The sequence below is a fragment of the Trichechus manatus genome, unplaced genomic scaffold (assembly GCF_000243295.1).
Source record: "Trichechus manatus latirostris isolate Lorelei unplaced genomic scaffold, TriManLat1.0 scaffold00077, whole genome shotgun sequence".
NCBI classification, from domain to species: Eukaryota; Metazoa; Chordata; class Mammalia; order Sirenia; family Trichechidae; genus Trichechus; species Trichechus manatus.
In genome coordinates, this window is record NW_004444013.1 from 12881877 (window position 1) to 12899150 (window position 17274).

The following is a 17274-nucleotide window of genomic DNA, read 5'->3' on the forward strand; positions in this document are numbered from 1 at the left end:
TGTGGGATTCTGACCAGAGTAGGAAACGAACAGGGGAGCCCCGCTCAAAGATGGTGGCTAAAACGTCCATCAAATGGGGGAAAAGACAGTCTTTTTAACAAATGGTGCTCGAAAAACTGGATGTTCATCTGCAAAAAAATGAAACAGGACCCATACCTCACACCATACACAAAAATTAATTCAAAATGGATCAAAGACCTAAATATAAAACAAAAAACTATAACGATCATAGAACAAAAAACAGGATTAACGCCAGAGGCCCTAATACACGGCAATAACAGGATACAAACCAAAACTAACAACACATAAACTCCAGAAGATAAGCTGGATAACTGGGATCTTCTAAAAATTAAACACTTATGCTCATCCAAAGACTTCACCAAAAGAGTAAAAAGACAATTTACAGACTGGGAAAAAATTTTTGGCTATGACAAATCTGACAAAGGTCTAATCTCTAAAATCTATAGGAAAATCCAATACCTCTACAACAAAAAGACAAATAATCCAATTAAAAAATGAACAAAGGAAATGAACAGAAACTTCACCAAAGAAGACATTCAAGTGGCTAACAGACACATGAGGAAATGCTCACAATCACTAGCTATTAGATGCACATCAAAATCACAATAAGATACTATCTCTCCCTGGCATTACTGGCACAAATCAAAAACACAGAAAATAACAAATGTTGGAGAGGCTTCTGGGAGATTGGAACTCTTATGCACTGTTGGTGGGAATGTAAAATGGTATTTGGAAAACGATATAGTGCTTCCTTAGAAAGCTAGAAATAGAATACCATATGATCTAGCAATCCCACTCCTAGGAATATATCCTAGAGAAATAAAAGCCATCACATGAATAGACATACACACACCCATGTTCACTGCAGCACTGTTCACAAAAGCAAAAAGATGGAAACAACCTAGATGCCCATCAACAGATGAATAGATAAACTATGGTACATACACACAATGGAGTACTACACAACGATAGACAACAATGATGAATCTGCGAAGCATCTCACAACATGGATGAATCTGGAGGGCATTATGCTGAGCGAAATAAGTCAATCACAAAAGGACAACTATTATATGAGAACACTACCGTAAAAACTCATGAAAAGGTTTACACAAAAAAAGAAATAATCTTTGATGGTTACGAGGGAGGGGAGGTGTGGGGATGGAAAAACATTAAACAGACAATAGATTAAATGCTAACTTTGGTGAAGGGTAAAACAGTACACGATACTGGGGAAGCCAGCACAACGTGTCCAAGGCAAGGTCACGGAGGGTCCATTAAAAAAAAAGAACCGTAGTCATCAAGTTGATTCCAACTCATAGCAACCCTATAGGATAGAGCAGAACTGTCCCATACGGTTTCCAAGGAGCACCTGGTGGATCTGAACTGCTGACCTTTTTGGTTAGCAGCCAGAGCTCTTAACCACTACACCACCAAGGACACATTCAAACTCCCTGAGGGACCGAACTGCTGGGCTGGAGACTGTGGTGACCATGGTCTTTGGGAACATCTAGTTCAACTGGCATAACATAGCTGATAAAGAAAGAAAATGCTCTACATTCTACTTTGGTGAGTAGCGTCTGAGGTCTTAAAAGTTTGTAAGCGGCCATCTAAGATACTCCACTAGTCCCACCCCATCTGGAGCAAGGGGGAATGAAGAAAACCAAAGACATAAGGGAAAGATTAGTGCAAAGGACTAATAAACCACAACTACCAGAACCTCCACCAGACTGAGTCCAGCACAACTAGATGGTGTCCAGTTACCACTACCAACTGCTCTGACAGGGATCACAACAGACGGTCCTGGACAGAGCTGGAGAAAAATGTGGAACAAAATTCTAACTCACAAAAAAAAGACCAGACTTAACTGGTCTGACAGAGACTAGAGAAACCCTGAGAGCATGGCCCCTGGACACCCTTTCAGCTCAGTAGTGAAGTCACTCCTGAGGTTCACCCTTCAGTCAAAGATTACACAGGCCCATAAAACAGAAAGAGGCAAAATGGGCACACCAGCCCAGAGGCAGAGACAAAAAGGCAGGAGGGGACAGGAAAGGTGATAATAGGGAACCCAAGGTTGAGAAGGGGAGAGTGTTGATATGTCGCGGGGTTGCTAACCAACGTCACAAAACAATACATGTACTAATTGTTTAATGTGAAGGTAGTTTGTTCTGTAAACCTTCATCTAAAGTATAAAAAAAAAAAAAAAAGATAGCAGCTGACCACGTCGCTTTGAATGTGTGTTGATTTCCACAGTCCTGCCAATAATCCAATTTCCTGCATCAGGCTCCTGAAACATTCAAAGCAGCACAGTTGGCTGCCATCTTTGAGCAGGGCACCGCTGTTTTGTTTCCTACTCGGGTCAAAATCCCCTAGGCAACAGATTTGGTTGCTATGCAATGCGTATGATGCTGCCCTTGTTTACAACAGCTGTGACTGAACCACTTTGAACCAGTTCAAAGCTCTGGTTTAAGGACAGTGGATCTCTCTGTGTGGAAGGAACACCAATGAAGTGTGTCCATAGTGAGTTTGTAAGACTTAAGAGTGGGATGAAGTATTTTAGACATACCTATACAACAATAAGCAAGGCACAAGTTTTGTCCTCATAGCCTACACCTTTAGATTTATACAACATCTTTTTAAATGACAACCTATGTGTCATCCTAATTAATTAGCAGCCGTGGGGCAGGGATGATGACGCTGTGCCCCTCAGTGCTGCCTAGCACCCAGGAGGCCACTGATGGGCTAGTCCCACCAACAGGAGGATTCTGTGTACAGGCAAATAAACTGTTTGCTCTTTATAGTTCAGAAAATATTATTCCATTTTTATTGGCCTAAAATTCCATAAAGTGCTTCAGGGCCTTTCCAAGAGCTAATTAAAACTATGGTGGTAAGACTTGGATAAATCAGAGGATAAAAGAATTTCTGGCCATGTTGATACGCCCAAGGGAAAAGAAAAGGTCAGGGTGATAACGAGACAGTATAAGAGTGCTGAAAGTACAGGCTCTAGTCAGGCTCGGACGTCAATGCCCTTGTCACTGCCCAGCTGGGTGATCCAGGTAAATTACTTCATCTCTCTGAGCCCTCAGTATAAAATGGAAAACTGTTTACCTTACAGAATCACTAAGGGCATCAAATAAGATAATGAGTATAAATAAATGATCTAGAGCATAGTTCCAGACATGATTCATAAACAGTAGAATCTTTATTATGGAACCTGGGTATGTCATTCAAGTCACAAAGACTCATGCAGAAAAGTTAAAGAAGTAAGGTGGATTTGTAATGTATTTTGAGCTCAGAAGAGATGAATGAAGCCAGGAGAACAAAGATCTCCAAGAGAAAGAAGACCAGAGAACTGAATCATTATGCAAAAGAGAGAAAGATGTGGCAGTTCAAGTCAGGACGAGAATAAGCGCACTTTACTGTCAGGGACCTAAGAGAGAAGAGGTTCCAGCTGAACGGACTGCCAAGGCAATTTTGTCTTATGTATGTTGTTGTTAGCTGCTATCTTAGGCTGGGTTCTCTAGAGAAGCAAAACCAGTGAAGTCTGCATATATATATGTATGTATGTGAAGAGAGGTATTTATCTCAAGGAAATGGCTCACACGGTTATAGAGGCTGGCAAGTCCCAAGTCCATCGGTCAGGTGTCAGGCTGGAGGCTCCTCCTGACTCACATAGCTGCGGGGGCTGATGAACCCAAGATCTGCAGGTCAGATGGCAAGCTGCTGGCTCGAGGGCTGTGGAGGCTGACAAATCCAAGATTTGGTAGGCAGTATGGCAGGCAGTCAGCTCAAGTCCCAAGAACAGGAGGTCAGATGATGATGAGTCGGATGCAGGATCCACAGCAAGCAAGCAAGTTTTGCCGGAACATCCATATACATACTGGATGCAGGCCACACCCCCAAGGAACCTCCCCTTATGGCTGGCTGAGCACATCAGATCACATCATGAAGGATGACTACATCATTACATAACTGCCAAATTCCATCATTACATACCTGCCAAACCACTGGGAATCATGGCCCAGCCAAGCCGACACAACGTTAACTATCATAGCCGCCATCGAAGTCAGCCCCAACTCAATGCACAATGGAACAAAATGCTCCCTGGTCCTGCATCATCCCCATGATTAGTTGCAGATCAGACTGTTGTGATTCATAGGGTTTTCACTGGCTGATTTTTGAAAGTAGACTGCCAGGCCTTTCTTCCTAGCCTGTCTTAATCTGGAAGCTCCACTGAAACCTGTTTAGCATCACAGCAACACACCAGCCTCCACTGATGGGTGGTTGCTGCACATGAGGTGCACTGGCTGGGAATTGAACCCGTCTCTCACATGGAAGGCAAGAATTCTACTGCTAAGCTACCACTGCCCCCTCACTCTATACACAGAAAAATTTTTAAAAGGCCAGATCCTTTAAACCCAAAAATTCATCTTACTGGAATCTCTTAATAATCAGAGATACACACAAAGATTTATATACAAGATTTACATACACTATAATTTATAACAATAAAACATTAAATATAAGTCATACAACTCAAAGAATGTAATCAATGTTACTGAACTGTACATGTAAAAATTACTGAATTGGTGGATATTCTGCTGTGTATAGTCTCAACAACAAAATTATAAAAAAAAAAATATAAATGCTCCAAAAGGGTCATGGTTAAGTAAACCATAATTGAATACCATATTAGAGAAATACAATATCAGGCAGAGAAAAAAAAGATGATAAATTATACATATAGTCTGATACCAACTTTGTTAAATGAATTAAAAAAAATGTAAAAAAATACACTGAAATGTGCTCAGAGCAGCTCTGGAGAGTGGAATTCTGTGTTTGCTTTCATGTACTTCTCATTATTTTCTACGTTCTCTATCATAAGCAGATGCTGCTTTCATAATTTAAAAAAAAACCAATGAGTGAGTGGCGTGATTATGAATGGCATTTTCTTCTCCTTCGTGAGTTTCTGTACTTTCTAGAATAGACGTGTATGACCTTTATTGTCAGAAAAAGCATAGAGTGTGGTTCCACTCATTCCCAGTCAGCCTGACCGACAGCCTAGCAGGTGGGTCCTTTAGCCTTGCATCTCTGAGATTTGGCTGACAGAAGAGCTACTCTGATAACCCAGCGGTGTGAATAGAAGGGCAAGGTTTGTGGAGGGCATCAGATCAGTCCCTAGTCGGGCCACCACCAAGCAGGACTCACCTTCTCTGAAGCAGTGGCAAGTTTGGTGCCGCTTGCATCGAAAGCCAGTGCTGCCAGAGGACTGTCATGAGCTGGGATCATGTTTGCAGCTCTCTGCAAAGGGGGGAGCAGCAAGACATAAGTGCACACGGCAGAGACTCCACATAAATGGGAGGCTGAGGATGCCAACTTGCTGTTACTGAAACACCATCACAGTCAATACAGATACCAAATCCACTGGATTTAAGGCCAGGGGCAAGGAATGCTGCTCAAAGCCTTAAGAAAAGCCCATTGCTTTATCTAGACACTTCTCTCCATTTCTCCCCAAACTCACACTGCTGAGCTCAAACCCATGGGAACACAGTGATATACCTGGAGGCAGAGGTAACCAGACCTGCTTTGCCACTAAAAAAGGGAAGCAGTGAAACTGCTGTTGAGCCCAGGAAATGAGATGTCAGACTACACAGTCCTTGTTTTCAACAAAAGGCCCATTTTAAAAAATCTATTCAAGTACAAAAGGAACCTCACCAGATTGATGGTGTCGAAGACTTGTACCTCTCCAATGGTTGCACTCCCAGGGTATGCCAAGTAACAATTGTCATTGTTTATGGACAGAGCACACAAGCCTGCGAAGAACATGGAGAACAAATGCAGAATTAAGTCCGTGAGGGTATCCTTTTTAGTTGTTAGACATAATTTAGCACTGATTGAAAAATAATGTAGAAATCAACAATAGATCTGACACAATCTTTTCACTACATTGTATTTTTTTTAAAGCTCAACATCTCCAAACCACCACCTTACGTGATAAAACCCAAAAACACACCCAGTTGCCATCAAGTTGGTTCTAACTCATGGCGACCATAGATGTGTCAGAGTAGAACTGTGCTCTATAGGGTTTTCAATGGCTGATTCTTTGGAAGGAGATCTCTAGGCCTTTCCTCTGAGGTGCTTCTGAGTGGACTCGAACTGCCGACCTTTTGGTTAGCAGTCAAGCTTGTTAACAGTTTGCACCACTCAGAGACTCCCTTAGGTGAAAGCAATATCATAAACAGATTAAAGGCCTTTCGTTTGAGCTGATTCCCACTCCCATCGAGTCGATTCCTACTCATGGAGACCCTAGAGGACAGAGTATAAGCCGTCCCATAGGGTTTCCAAGGAGCAGCTGGTAGATTCGAACTGCCGGCCTTTTGGTTAACAGCCATAGCTCTTAACCACTGTACAACCAGAGCTCCTTGAACTGATCAGTAACCTCAAAACTGGAAGTTGACCAAACCAATGACTTTATATGGTCACAAGACCAGCATCAAATGGAAGGTAACTTGGCTTAAGATCAGTATTTTTTAAATTCGTCCAGATTTGTGGAAGCTGTAAAAAGACTAGAAAAACAAACTCTCACCTATAACTATCGTTAAAAGGTAGAATCAGAAAAACAGGATTCTCTTCTCACAAATGAGTTTACCTGCAGGGTTTGGGGGCGTCTCTCTGATGGTATGCAGTACCTTCATGTCCCGAATATTGTGGATATACAGAGACTCTTCCAGGCACACTATTAACCTCTAGAAAAGAGAGATGGAAAAGCCAGACATAAACAGTCAGTACAACAGACGCTCTCAGCCAGTCTTCACTTAGTCAACTCCTGGGTTAAGGCCCATTCCGTTCCTTCTAGAACACCATGCAGACTCAGGGCACAGAGACAGCTTGCCCTTAGTGAGCAGCCTTCCTGTAGGACCGTGTCCTCCATCCACCAATTAAGTGGCACCAAGAGCCAGTTGTGCCAGTCCCAAAACTGTTTATGCCATTGTACTAGTAGTTCTAATTATGCATTTAATTAAACATTATATAAACTGATGAACTGTAGCTAAGGAAAGTGTGCTTCTTTTGGGGGGACTTGTTTTTGTCTCTCTTCCCCACTCTGCCCCATGAAAATCAGGTTAGATGCTATGAATAGATTTGGTCATGCAAGCTGCTTTAAAAAACTGAAGCTGAAATAGTTTAGTTTAATGAGTAAAGAATGTCTGCCATGAGCACTGTATTCTTTTAAGAGCTATCTACATGGGATCAAAATGACAACACAACTTGAAAGATTATGTAGGAAACTCAGGGGACAGTGAGTTTACGTTAATGGCGAGGAACACTTCAGAAAAGGAGGGTGACAAGGGTTACACAACCTGAAGAATGTAATCCACATCACTGAATTGGACGTGTAGAAACTGCTCAATTGGTGTATGTTCTGTGGTGTATATTCTCAACAACAACAAAATAAAATTATTAAAAAAAAAAAACCCTCCTGTTGAATGAGGCATGGGTCAGACAAAAGAAAAAGTCTAGGGATTTTTTTTAATTATAAAATCTTGAAGGGTTCTGCACTCAGATTCCTTTGCACGTGTCTTTACGCTCTTGCTGCATTTTAAAGGAAAGGAATGCAGACGATGCATGAAGGGGAAGGCTTCTGCAAGACAGACATCCTGGAACGTGCTTGGTTCTACATCAGCTGGAACAAGAGCATGCATTCATGTGTTTAAAATTAAAAACAGGTTTACGGTATCATTAGAGTTTCCTATTTTAACCAAATTCTCCCATAAATAGACCGATGCCCAGGTTCAAGCACAGAAGATGAAAGTTTCTGCTCTTCCTGCTTTCTCCAGGCACCACACATTTCAGAACCCCAGGCTGCAGTAACGGACATTCCACACCTGCCTATTCCATCAGCCTTCCCTGCACAGGACACTTAGCTGTAAGCAGAAAGGACGGAAGGCTCTTAAGGGCAGTTCTGTTATTTTGTGAGCAAGCAAAAGCCATGAGAGTCTCATGGAATAAATGAGAGAGTTATTCACCAGGCCCATACCCTGTGCCAGACATTCTTTGTAGTTTTGGGGAAGATAGAAAAAAGTACTAAGTGTCTCATCTTAAATTAAAAGATAAATGAACACTTTTTAACAGGTTCTAACAGATTTTTTTAGAGTAACAACTATAAAGGCAAAAGAAGGTAGGAGGTAAAAACTTAGTTGTTGTGTGCTGTCGAGTAGATTCTGACTCATAACAACCCTTCATGACAGAGTAGAACTGCCCCACGGGGTCTCCAAGGCTGCAATCTTCATGGAAGTAGACTGCCACATCTTTCTCCAATGGAGCGGCTGGTGGGTTCAAACTGCCAACCTTTCAGTTAGCAGTCAGCACTTAAATCACGGCGCACCAGGGCTCCTTGTAGGTACAGACTATGATATCAACTCCATGGATGAGTAGATACACACACATTTTAGGACTCCTGTCATGAGTGGGATGATTTGAGCAATCTGTGGAGACCAGACAGCACAGAGTTGACCCGCAGACTGAGTGGGGACTGCACACAGCAGTGTGGGGTGAGGCCAGCGGCCGAGGGACCTGAAATGGCAGCTGAGGTCGTCAGCTGTCTCCTAGAGGCACTGGAGACAACTCTGGAATGGTGGTGACTGTCAAAGCCACCACACTGAAGACACTGTGCAATGTGACAGAGCCCACATGGCAGCTAGATGTGAGCAGGCGTATCACTCACCTGCCGGTTCAACTTCACAGCCAGGATGGTGTTGGAGTAGCTGTAGTTGCATATCTCTGTACCCTTCTTAAAGTGGCAGACTTTGAGCTTTCTAGGTGCTTTGAGGCTCACAATGGCCACTAAGCTGCTTGAGAAGAGTCTCTCTACGATGCACACGTCCTCTGTATCATCTGAAAGGAGGGAAAAATACACATATATATAATATACACCTACACCTCCACGTCAGCCAGTAAAATCTGCTCACCACAACAAACCCGTGCTGGGAGACACCAGAGCAGAGCACTACGGGGTGACATGGTCACGCTGGAAGGGCCCCCAGTGTGGAGATGAGCTCTAGGCAGACAGGCCACCTCCCTGCTGGTAAGCAGAGGCCCCTCAGGGTCTCTCACACTCTGTGTGGCTAGCTCAGGTGCCACCCTGAGAAGCCTTGCTCAGACCCCATCAAGGGGAAGCCTCCTAGGCGCTCTCACGTCATCCTGTCCCTGTCCTCCCTGGCTCTCACCCACACATATTGCATCTGTGTCCTGCTCCCTACACTCTCGAACGATGCACCAGGGGGACAGAAACCTCATCTGTCCCACTCACAGCTACGCCCCTGGCACTTCAAACAGTACCTGACAGATGAGCAAACCAAAATCAAATCCACTGCCATCAGAGAGACTTCATAGTGCAGAGCAGAACTGCCCCATAGGGTTTCCAAGGCTGTAATCTATACCGAAGCAGACTGCCATGTCTTTCTCTCACAGAGCGGCTGGTGGGTTCAAACTGCTAACCTTTTGCTTAGCAGCCAAGCGCTTTAACCACTGTGCCACCAGGGCTCCCTTGACAGATGACAGGCCCCAAATCTTCCTTCAATGAATCCATCTTTCCAAGTCTTTCTCTCCTTACATGTGAAACAGGGTTTACAGCTGCTCTACAATGTCATTAGAGGAAAGTGACAAACCCAAAACCGGTCTTCCACACACCTTCATTCCTGCCTCTGCTTGAAGTGGTGCCACCTCTGCAGGAGACCCTGCATGGATGTCAGTTCACAGCTCCCCATCTCCTCTGACCCCCTCCATACCCCATCTCTCCTACCCCCTCTGCTTTATTAGTAATCACCTGGGGGGAGTTCAGATCTGGGCACAAAGAGAATCCTGCAAGGCAGGAAAGCCCAGAGGGGAAGACCCTAGAACACCTTCTTTGCGCAGCCCAGCTCTGACCCCTGCTGGAGGAAGGACAGCCACGTGAAGGCCCCATGCTGTGAGGCCACCTGCACAGACCAGGACCCAGCGAGATTCGAGGACAAACAGACAGGGTCCAGCACACGGGCCTGGCAGTTTTAGAATCAGGAGCCTCAGGGATGTCTACTATGTTTCCACTATAAGTAAGTATGGCCGTAGGTGAAAACTCACACAGGACAGAACACAGAATGACGTAAAAGGACTACTTTAAATAAGCTCTGCTGCTAGATTTCAATGGCATAAAAGGAGCCATGGTAGTGCAACAGTTAAGCGCTCAGCTGTTAACTGACAGGTCAGCAGTCTGAACCCATCCAGCAGCTCCAAGGGAGAAAAGACCTGGCAATCTGCTCCCATAAAGATTACAGCCAAGAAAACCCTATGGGGCAGTTCTACTGTGTTACAAGGGGTTGCTATGAGTCGAAATTGACTCAATGACACGCATCAAGAACAACTTAAAACCAAGCTTAAGTGAGTTTAGAAACCAAACTACTAGATAAAGTGAAATAGGTATAGCTAAGGGGTCACCTGAGTAAGACAGGTGCTATTTCTAGGAAGATGCATAGTGTCGACCATATCAATAAAGACTGAATGGACCCATGTGCTCTGCACTGGACTAGGTACTAACACGTGGATGCCAGCTAGAGTCATCTCCAAAGTGATGTCACACACGTGTGTGTGTGTGTGTGTGTGTGTGTGTGTTGGAGGGGGGGAATGATGAGAAAGGACACAAGCTCTGCTATCACTCAGAGCGGACTAGGCAGTAAAATCAAGGACAAGGTTTTCAGTTCTCTGTAGTAGTTTACTTGTAGTCGTTTTTACCTAGCCAGCTGACGCCAAACACATTCATTTCTCTTTCTCGCAGCAGCAAGCTAACCTTCATTTAAAAAGAATGCAGTGACTGCCACAAATGGAGGGCTTCCGGAAGTGAGGGACTCTGGGGGCCAGGGGCCTGGTTTGAAGCTTCCTGCCAGATGGCATCTCAGTGTGGTCGCCAAGCCCCCAGGACCTGCCTCTCTCAAGTTAAGGGCATACTCAGAGAGATCCTGCCAGCCAAGGCAGAGGTCTCACCTGCTGTTCTCAAACGATGCCGTCTAGTGCCTGGCAGCACCTGGCACACTGCAGCGCTCAAACACTCAGTGTGGAGCTCAAAGATGCTACATCTAGCCAAACTCAGCAGAGACTGGTGCCTCACCCAGGAGGTTAATTTACTGGCAGCAGAAATAACTTCCACAAGGACCACACCAGGTCCCCTTATTTCCTTAGGAAACCAACATGGATATCAAGTGATGGCCTGATGCTCACATCGTGAGCGGTGGGTCAGAGGGGAGTCGACCAGATGACCTCATGGCGGGTGTCCTCCGGGCCACCATGCTAGACTCCTCCACAACAAAGTGCCCACAGCTCAGGCTTTGTCCACACTGTCCAATGTCTCCCACTCTGCTACCTCATTCTCTCCTCTGGACTTCATAACTGGCTGGCCCTGCACGTACTTAATCACACCCTGGCTGTGCCTCCTATACGTCTCATGAGGTACAGTGGTCACAGTTACCACTCAAACTCTCAGCAATCCTTTAGGGGCAGTGCCTCCGGCCAGAGAGAGTCTCACAAGGGGAGGCATCATGTCGGGATTGTTCACCGTTGTGTCTGCGGGTCTAACACACCACACACAGAGTTGGATGGAGCTGAATACATTATTTGCTGAATGACTGGGAAAGAACCTTATGACTAGATTTTTGGTATTCCCCCAAACTCTGCAAAACATAAAAACCAAAACAAAACCAAACCAAAAAACCACGAATCTCTTGAATTGGGTCATAGCTAAAAATGGGCTAATCTCAGGCATTGCATGCAGTTTCAGTGGTGAAGAGCTATTACACCCAAGTGCTACATCTAAGTAGTAAAACTGCTCTTCGTAAAGTTCAACTACATTCTTCCTAAAACCGTAAAACCTGTGAGAGCTGGAACCTGTGTAAGGTGGAAACTTGTCAGAAAGGAAAACTCAAAATATTTTTCACTAATAGAGAGTGACAGAAAAGTGTAAGACTGCACCCTGTCAAAGGTGGGAAACTTATATGAGACCCGGAAAAATAAGGCAGTCCTGGCAAGTTCCGGCTCTCACACGTTTCACTGTATACGCACTGGGAAACTGCTACGGTGCCAGACACCTTGCTAAGTACCAGAGATATGGTGACTAGGGGTGGGGAGGGCCCACAAAAACTAGAGTTTAAAAATCAGGTTCTAAGCTTAGCTCTGCTGCTTACAAGTTACAAGCTCGGGTATCGATTTCCTCAATGGTGAAACAAGAATTGGACTTTGAGCTTTATTAATTCTAGGACTGGGCCAAATTATAGAAGAATGTGGTATGTGAGCAGCTGATTTTTTATTAAATAAATAAACTTCATTTAAATCCAACGGCCCCCTAAATTAAATCAGTAGTAAGAAATACATATTTCCAAATATCTTTGTCAAACAATTCTTACTGCTTTGCTTAATACAACTTTACTCATTTACTGCACTCACTTAACACATGAAACGAGAGTCCCCAACACAAGTCACTGCTCCAGCAGGCAGTGTGGATGAATGTGGTGGAGCTGATGCAGTTGCCGAGGGCCCTGAGACAGTTAAAGTTCAGGTGAGGGAGGAACCAGCAAAGGAGACACGTATGACAAGGAAGCCAATGGAAGAAGTATTGGAAGAATAACAACAAACAAGTGGTCAACTGTGCCCAGGGCAGCTGGTGATTGTAACAAAGCAAGAAACATCCATTGAATCTGGAACCATAGAGGCTATCGGAGACCATGACAAATTTTGAGGCAATGGAGACAGAATGCAGACTGGTTTGGGCGGAAAGGTGAAAGGGAGGTGGGGAAATGGAGAAAGAACGCAGGAACTAGTTGGAGAAGTTTTGTTGTGAAGAGAAGTAGACAGATGGGGAGAGGCTAGAGGGACCTGTATGGTCAAGGGAAGTTTCTGTTTGAAAGCCAGGAGCTACCAGAGATACTGCTGGAGAGGCTGAGACTGCAGCAGAGACAGGATAACTGAAGGGATGGACTATGTAATAAACCGGAGATCCAGGAGGCAGAGTGGTTTTTAGGAAGACAGGAATCCTGCTGTTCCTACCTGAACAGGAAGGAGAAGAGAAGACAGGCACAGATGCAGGGGAGCTGGTCATCTGAAGGAGAGATGCAGGAATTGCATGCTCACGGCATTAGTTTCTCTCTGACGCAGGAGGAGTGGTTATTAGCTTTGAGGGAAACAAAGCTGAGAGGTTTCAAGAGGGAAGATGGCATCATCAACACTCATCTCAGAGAACAAGCAAATACAGGTATCAGAAAAATGTAGGGTCATCAGCAGGCACTGGGGAGTGCCTATTTGAGGTCTGAGGTAATACATTCAAACTCAACTAGCGGGAGAAAAATTTTATCAATTCCACAGATGCAGAAAAAGCATGACAAAATTCAACACTCATTCATGATAACTTTTGGAGCCCTGGTGGTACAGCGGCTAAGAGATCTACTGTCAACCAAAGGGTTGGTAGTGTGTATCTACCAATCGCTCCTTGGAAACCCTATGGGGCAGTTCTACTCTGTCCTACAGGGGCACTATGAGTTGGAATCGACTTGACGGCAATGGGTTTGGTTTTTCAAGACAACTCTTAGAAACCTAAGAATAGGAAGAAACTTCCTCAGCAGATAAAGAGCATGCATGAAAAATTTACATCTAACACCATACTAAGTGGTGAAAATATTGAATACTTTCCACTAAAACCGGAGACAAGGCTGGGATGTCCATGCCTCATTCCTATTTAACACTGTGCTGGAAGTAAGTTTTACACACTGCAATAAGGCAAGAAAAAGAAACAAAAGGCACAGACCAGAAAGGAAGAAATCAAACTCTCACTATTTGCAGGAACGACTGTTTGTGTAGAATTTCTTAAGTCATCTAAAAGCAACTATTGTTGTTGTTAGATGCCACCAGTCTGTTTCAACTCATAGCGACCTCATGTACAACAAAATGAAACGTGCTCTTCTCACATTTGTTGCTATTTTGAGCCCACTGTTGCAGCCACTGTGTTAATTTGTCTCGTTGAGGGTCTTCCTCTTTTTTGCTGAGACTTTACCAAGCATCTCCTTCTCTAGGAACTGGTCCCTTCTGATAACATGTCCAAAGTAAGCGAGACAAAGTCTCACCATCCTCACTTCTAAGGAGCATTATGGTCATACTTCTTCCAAAACAGATTGTTTGTTCTTTTGGCAGTCCACAGTATATTTTATTCTTAGCCAACACTATTAATTCAAAGGCATCAATTCTTCTTCAGTCTTCTTTATTCATTGTCCAGCTTTCGCATGCATATGGGGCAACCCCTAAATACTTCAGTATGCCCCTTTAAATAAATAAGGGCACAGGAAAAATATCTTCTCCAGCCTATGGATAAAAGTGGAAGATTCTTTAAATCAAAATAAATCCCAGGTAAGTCAAGTATTCCGATGTAAAACATGACACTAATGTACTAGAAGAAAACATCAGAGAAGGTTTTATGTACCCCTGGAACAGAAAACGCTTTCCTAGGACTCAGAAGCCTTACAAGAAAAGACTGATACATCTGAATACACCAAAATTCAAGACTTAGGAATGGCAAAAAGAACCATAAATAAGGTCAAAAGGTAAATGACAATCCAGAAAAAAATACTTACAACATACAACCAAGGGCTAACTTCCTTTAAATCAGTGAAAGAGAGACAAATAACGCAACAGAAAAACAGGCAAAGGAAATAACCATGCAACTTCAATAAATAAATAAAGCAAATGACTACATGAAAAAAATAAATACTTCAATTATGATTTAAGAAATACACTAAGGCAAATGGACCTTTTTAGAATAATCTCTCAGACTCGTAAATATTAAAAAGTTGGATAACACTTAAGTGTTGGTGGAGGTGCGGAGAAATAGGTACTCTTATACCACTGAAAGGAGCCCTGGTGGCCCAGCAGTTAAGTGCTCAGCTGCTAACCGAAAGCTCGGTGGTTTGAACTCTCCAGCTGCTCCGGGGGAGAAAAGACCTGGCAATCTGCTCCGGTAAAGATTATAGCCTAGGAAACCATATGGGGCAGTTTTACTCAGTCCTATAGGGTCGCTATGAGCTGGAATTGACTCCACGGCACACCACAATACGCTGCTGATAGGAATATAAATTGGTGATGCTTTTTTTAAGTGCAACTTGGCAATGTCTATCAATTTTAAAATGTATTCATCTAACTGTTAACCCTATTATTTTTAATTCCAGGAATTTATCTTACAGCTATCCTCACACAAGTAGGCAAAACAAAGATGTTTACCCAGCAATTCCACTCCTAGATATCTACTCAAGAGATATAAAAATATGTACCCACAAAAAACCTTGTACACGAACGTTCATAGCAACATTATTAGTAGTAGCCAAACAATGCAAACTCAAATGTCCATCAACAGATGACGCGTGGATAAACAAAATGTGGTATATACATACGACGGAATATTGTTTGGCCAAAAAAGAAGTGAAGTTCTGATGCACGCTACTATGTGAACGAACCATTATACTAAGTGAAAAAAGTCAGTCACAAAAGACTACACGTCATATAATTCCAGTGATGTGAAATGTCCAGAATAGCAAATCTATAGAGACAGAGAGTAGATCAGTGGTTGCCTGGGGCTGAAGGGTTGGGAGGAAATGGGGAGCAGCTGACTGATAATGGGGTCAGGATTTCTTTTTGGAATAATAAAATAAGTTCTAAAATTAGCTTATGGTAGGTTGTACAACACTGTAAATACACTAAAAACCATTCACTGAATTGTACACTCTAAACAAATAATTTTATAGTCCCCAACTTATGATGGGGTTCCATTCCGACAACTCCGTCATTTAAGTCGGTTTTGACCTAAGTCAAATACCTCATTTTTTTTAAGTTTTCATTATTATTGCCTTTTATTACCAATATCTTTATAAATCTGACCTTTATTTGTCTTTGGGGGTTGACATGAGAATGATAACATCAGTAAATTATGCAATGCAACACTATGTAGTATATATTACTAACAATAAGACGTTAAAAAAAAAAAAAACAACAGACAATAGTAAGCGTGGTTTGTCGTTAACTCGAATATGTATTAAGCTGGGGACTACCTGTATATAAACTATGTTCCAAAGGGCTGTCTGAAAAAAAAAAAAACAAGCTCAGACAGACTACACAGAAATTTGAACTTTGGCTGACATAGTAAGATCATAAGCAGGAAGCACATGGTAACAGGGAGACCTCAAAGATCAAGTTATACCACCTATGAGAAAATGGAAAAGGAGACAGAAGACAGCAGCCAGGAGTCTGTACAGCACACCCTGGCGACCCTCTTCCCCTCGGAGATGTACAGATGGGCTTCAAGGGATCTCTGAAACTGTTCAAAAAACAACAACAAACCCATTGCCATCGAGTGCATTCCGACTCATAGCAACCCTGTATGGGCAAAGTAGAACTGCCCCGTAGGGTTTCCAAGGCTGCAAATTCTTACAGAAGCAGACTGCCACATCTTTCTCATGTGCAGCTGCTGGTGGGTTTGAACCGCTGACCTTCTGGTTAGTAGCCAAGTGCTTTAACCACTGCACCACCAGGACCCTGGCAAAACTGCTCAAAGTCTATGCTAAATATCAAGTGTTCTGGGAAAGTATCTAACTGTCATCAGATTTCCAAATGAGGCAGTCACCAGAAAGAGGGTGGGGACCTCTGCAAAAGACAGATGAGACACTGGGCTCCCCTGGAGAAAACACAAACTTTTGTTCGCTCCTGAAGATGGAATGACTGTGACACAAAACAACTCACTTCAGAGTACCTTTAAACCCTGCATGCCAATTTGCCTAGATCTTTTCAGGAATACGTCTTTCATAAAGCAACCTATTTTTATATATTGTTAGTGGTTTAGATTTGTTGTTATTTTTCCTACTGTATTCTTTCCAGAAGCTCTTTGACAATTTTTATATTGCACTTCAAACGGCACTGGCGGTGCAGTGGTTAAGTGCTTGGGTGCACACCAAAAGGTTGGCTGTTTAAACCCACCAGCGGCTCTGCTGGAGAAAGACCTGGCGATCTGCTTTTGTAAAGATTACAGCCTTGGAAACCCTTTGGCGCAGTTCTACTCTGTCCTATAGGGTCACTATGAGTTGGAATCCACTTGGCGGAAACAGGTTTATATTGCACTTTGCACCCAACAGAACTTTTAAATATAAACACACACAGAACCCACACACCAAGAGCCACCACTTCCCACTAAGTTCAAGTGTAGAC

General features: G+C 43.4%; 1 protein-coding gene across 2 annotated transcripts in view; it reads right to left on the reverse strand.

Annotated features, from left to right (window-relative positions):
* Nucleotides 1-17274, reverse strand: part of WIPI2 (WD repeat domain, phosphoinositide interacting 2) — a 55041-nt gene that overhangs the window by 13378 nt on the left and 24389 nt on the right. For both annotated transcript variants that reach the window (XM_004380835.2, XM_023735369.1), the window contains exons 3-6: nt 8741-8910; nt 6668-6764; nt 5734-5831; nt 5227-5319 (exon numbers count right to left, since the gene is read on the reverse strand). In XM_004380835.2, the coding sequence (XP_004380892.1) occupies nt 5227-5319; nt 5734-5831; nt 6668-6764; nt 8741-8910 (458 nt within the window). The remainder of the gene's footprint in view (nt 1-5226; nt 5320-5733; nt 5832-6667; nt 6765-8740; nt 8911-17274) is intronic.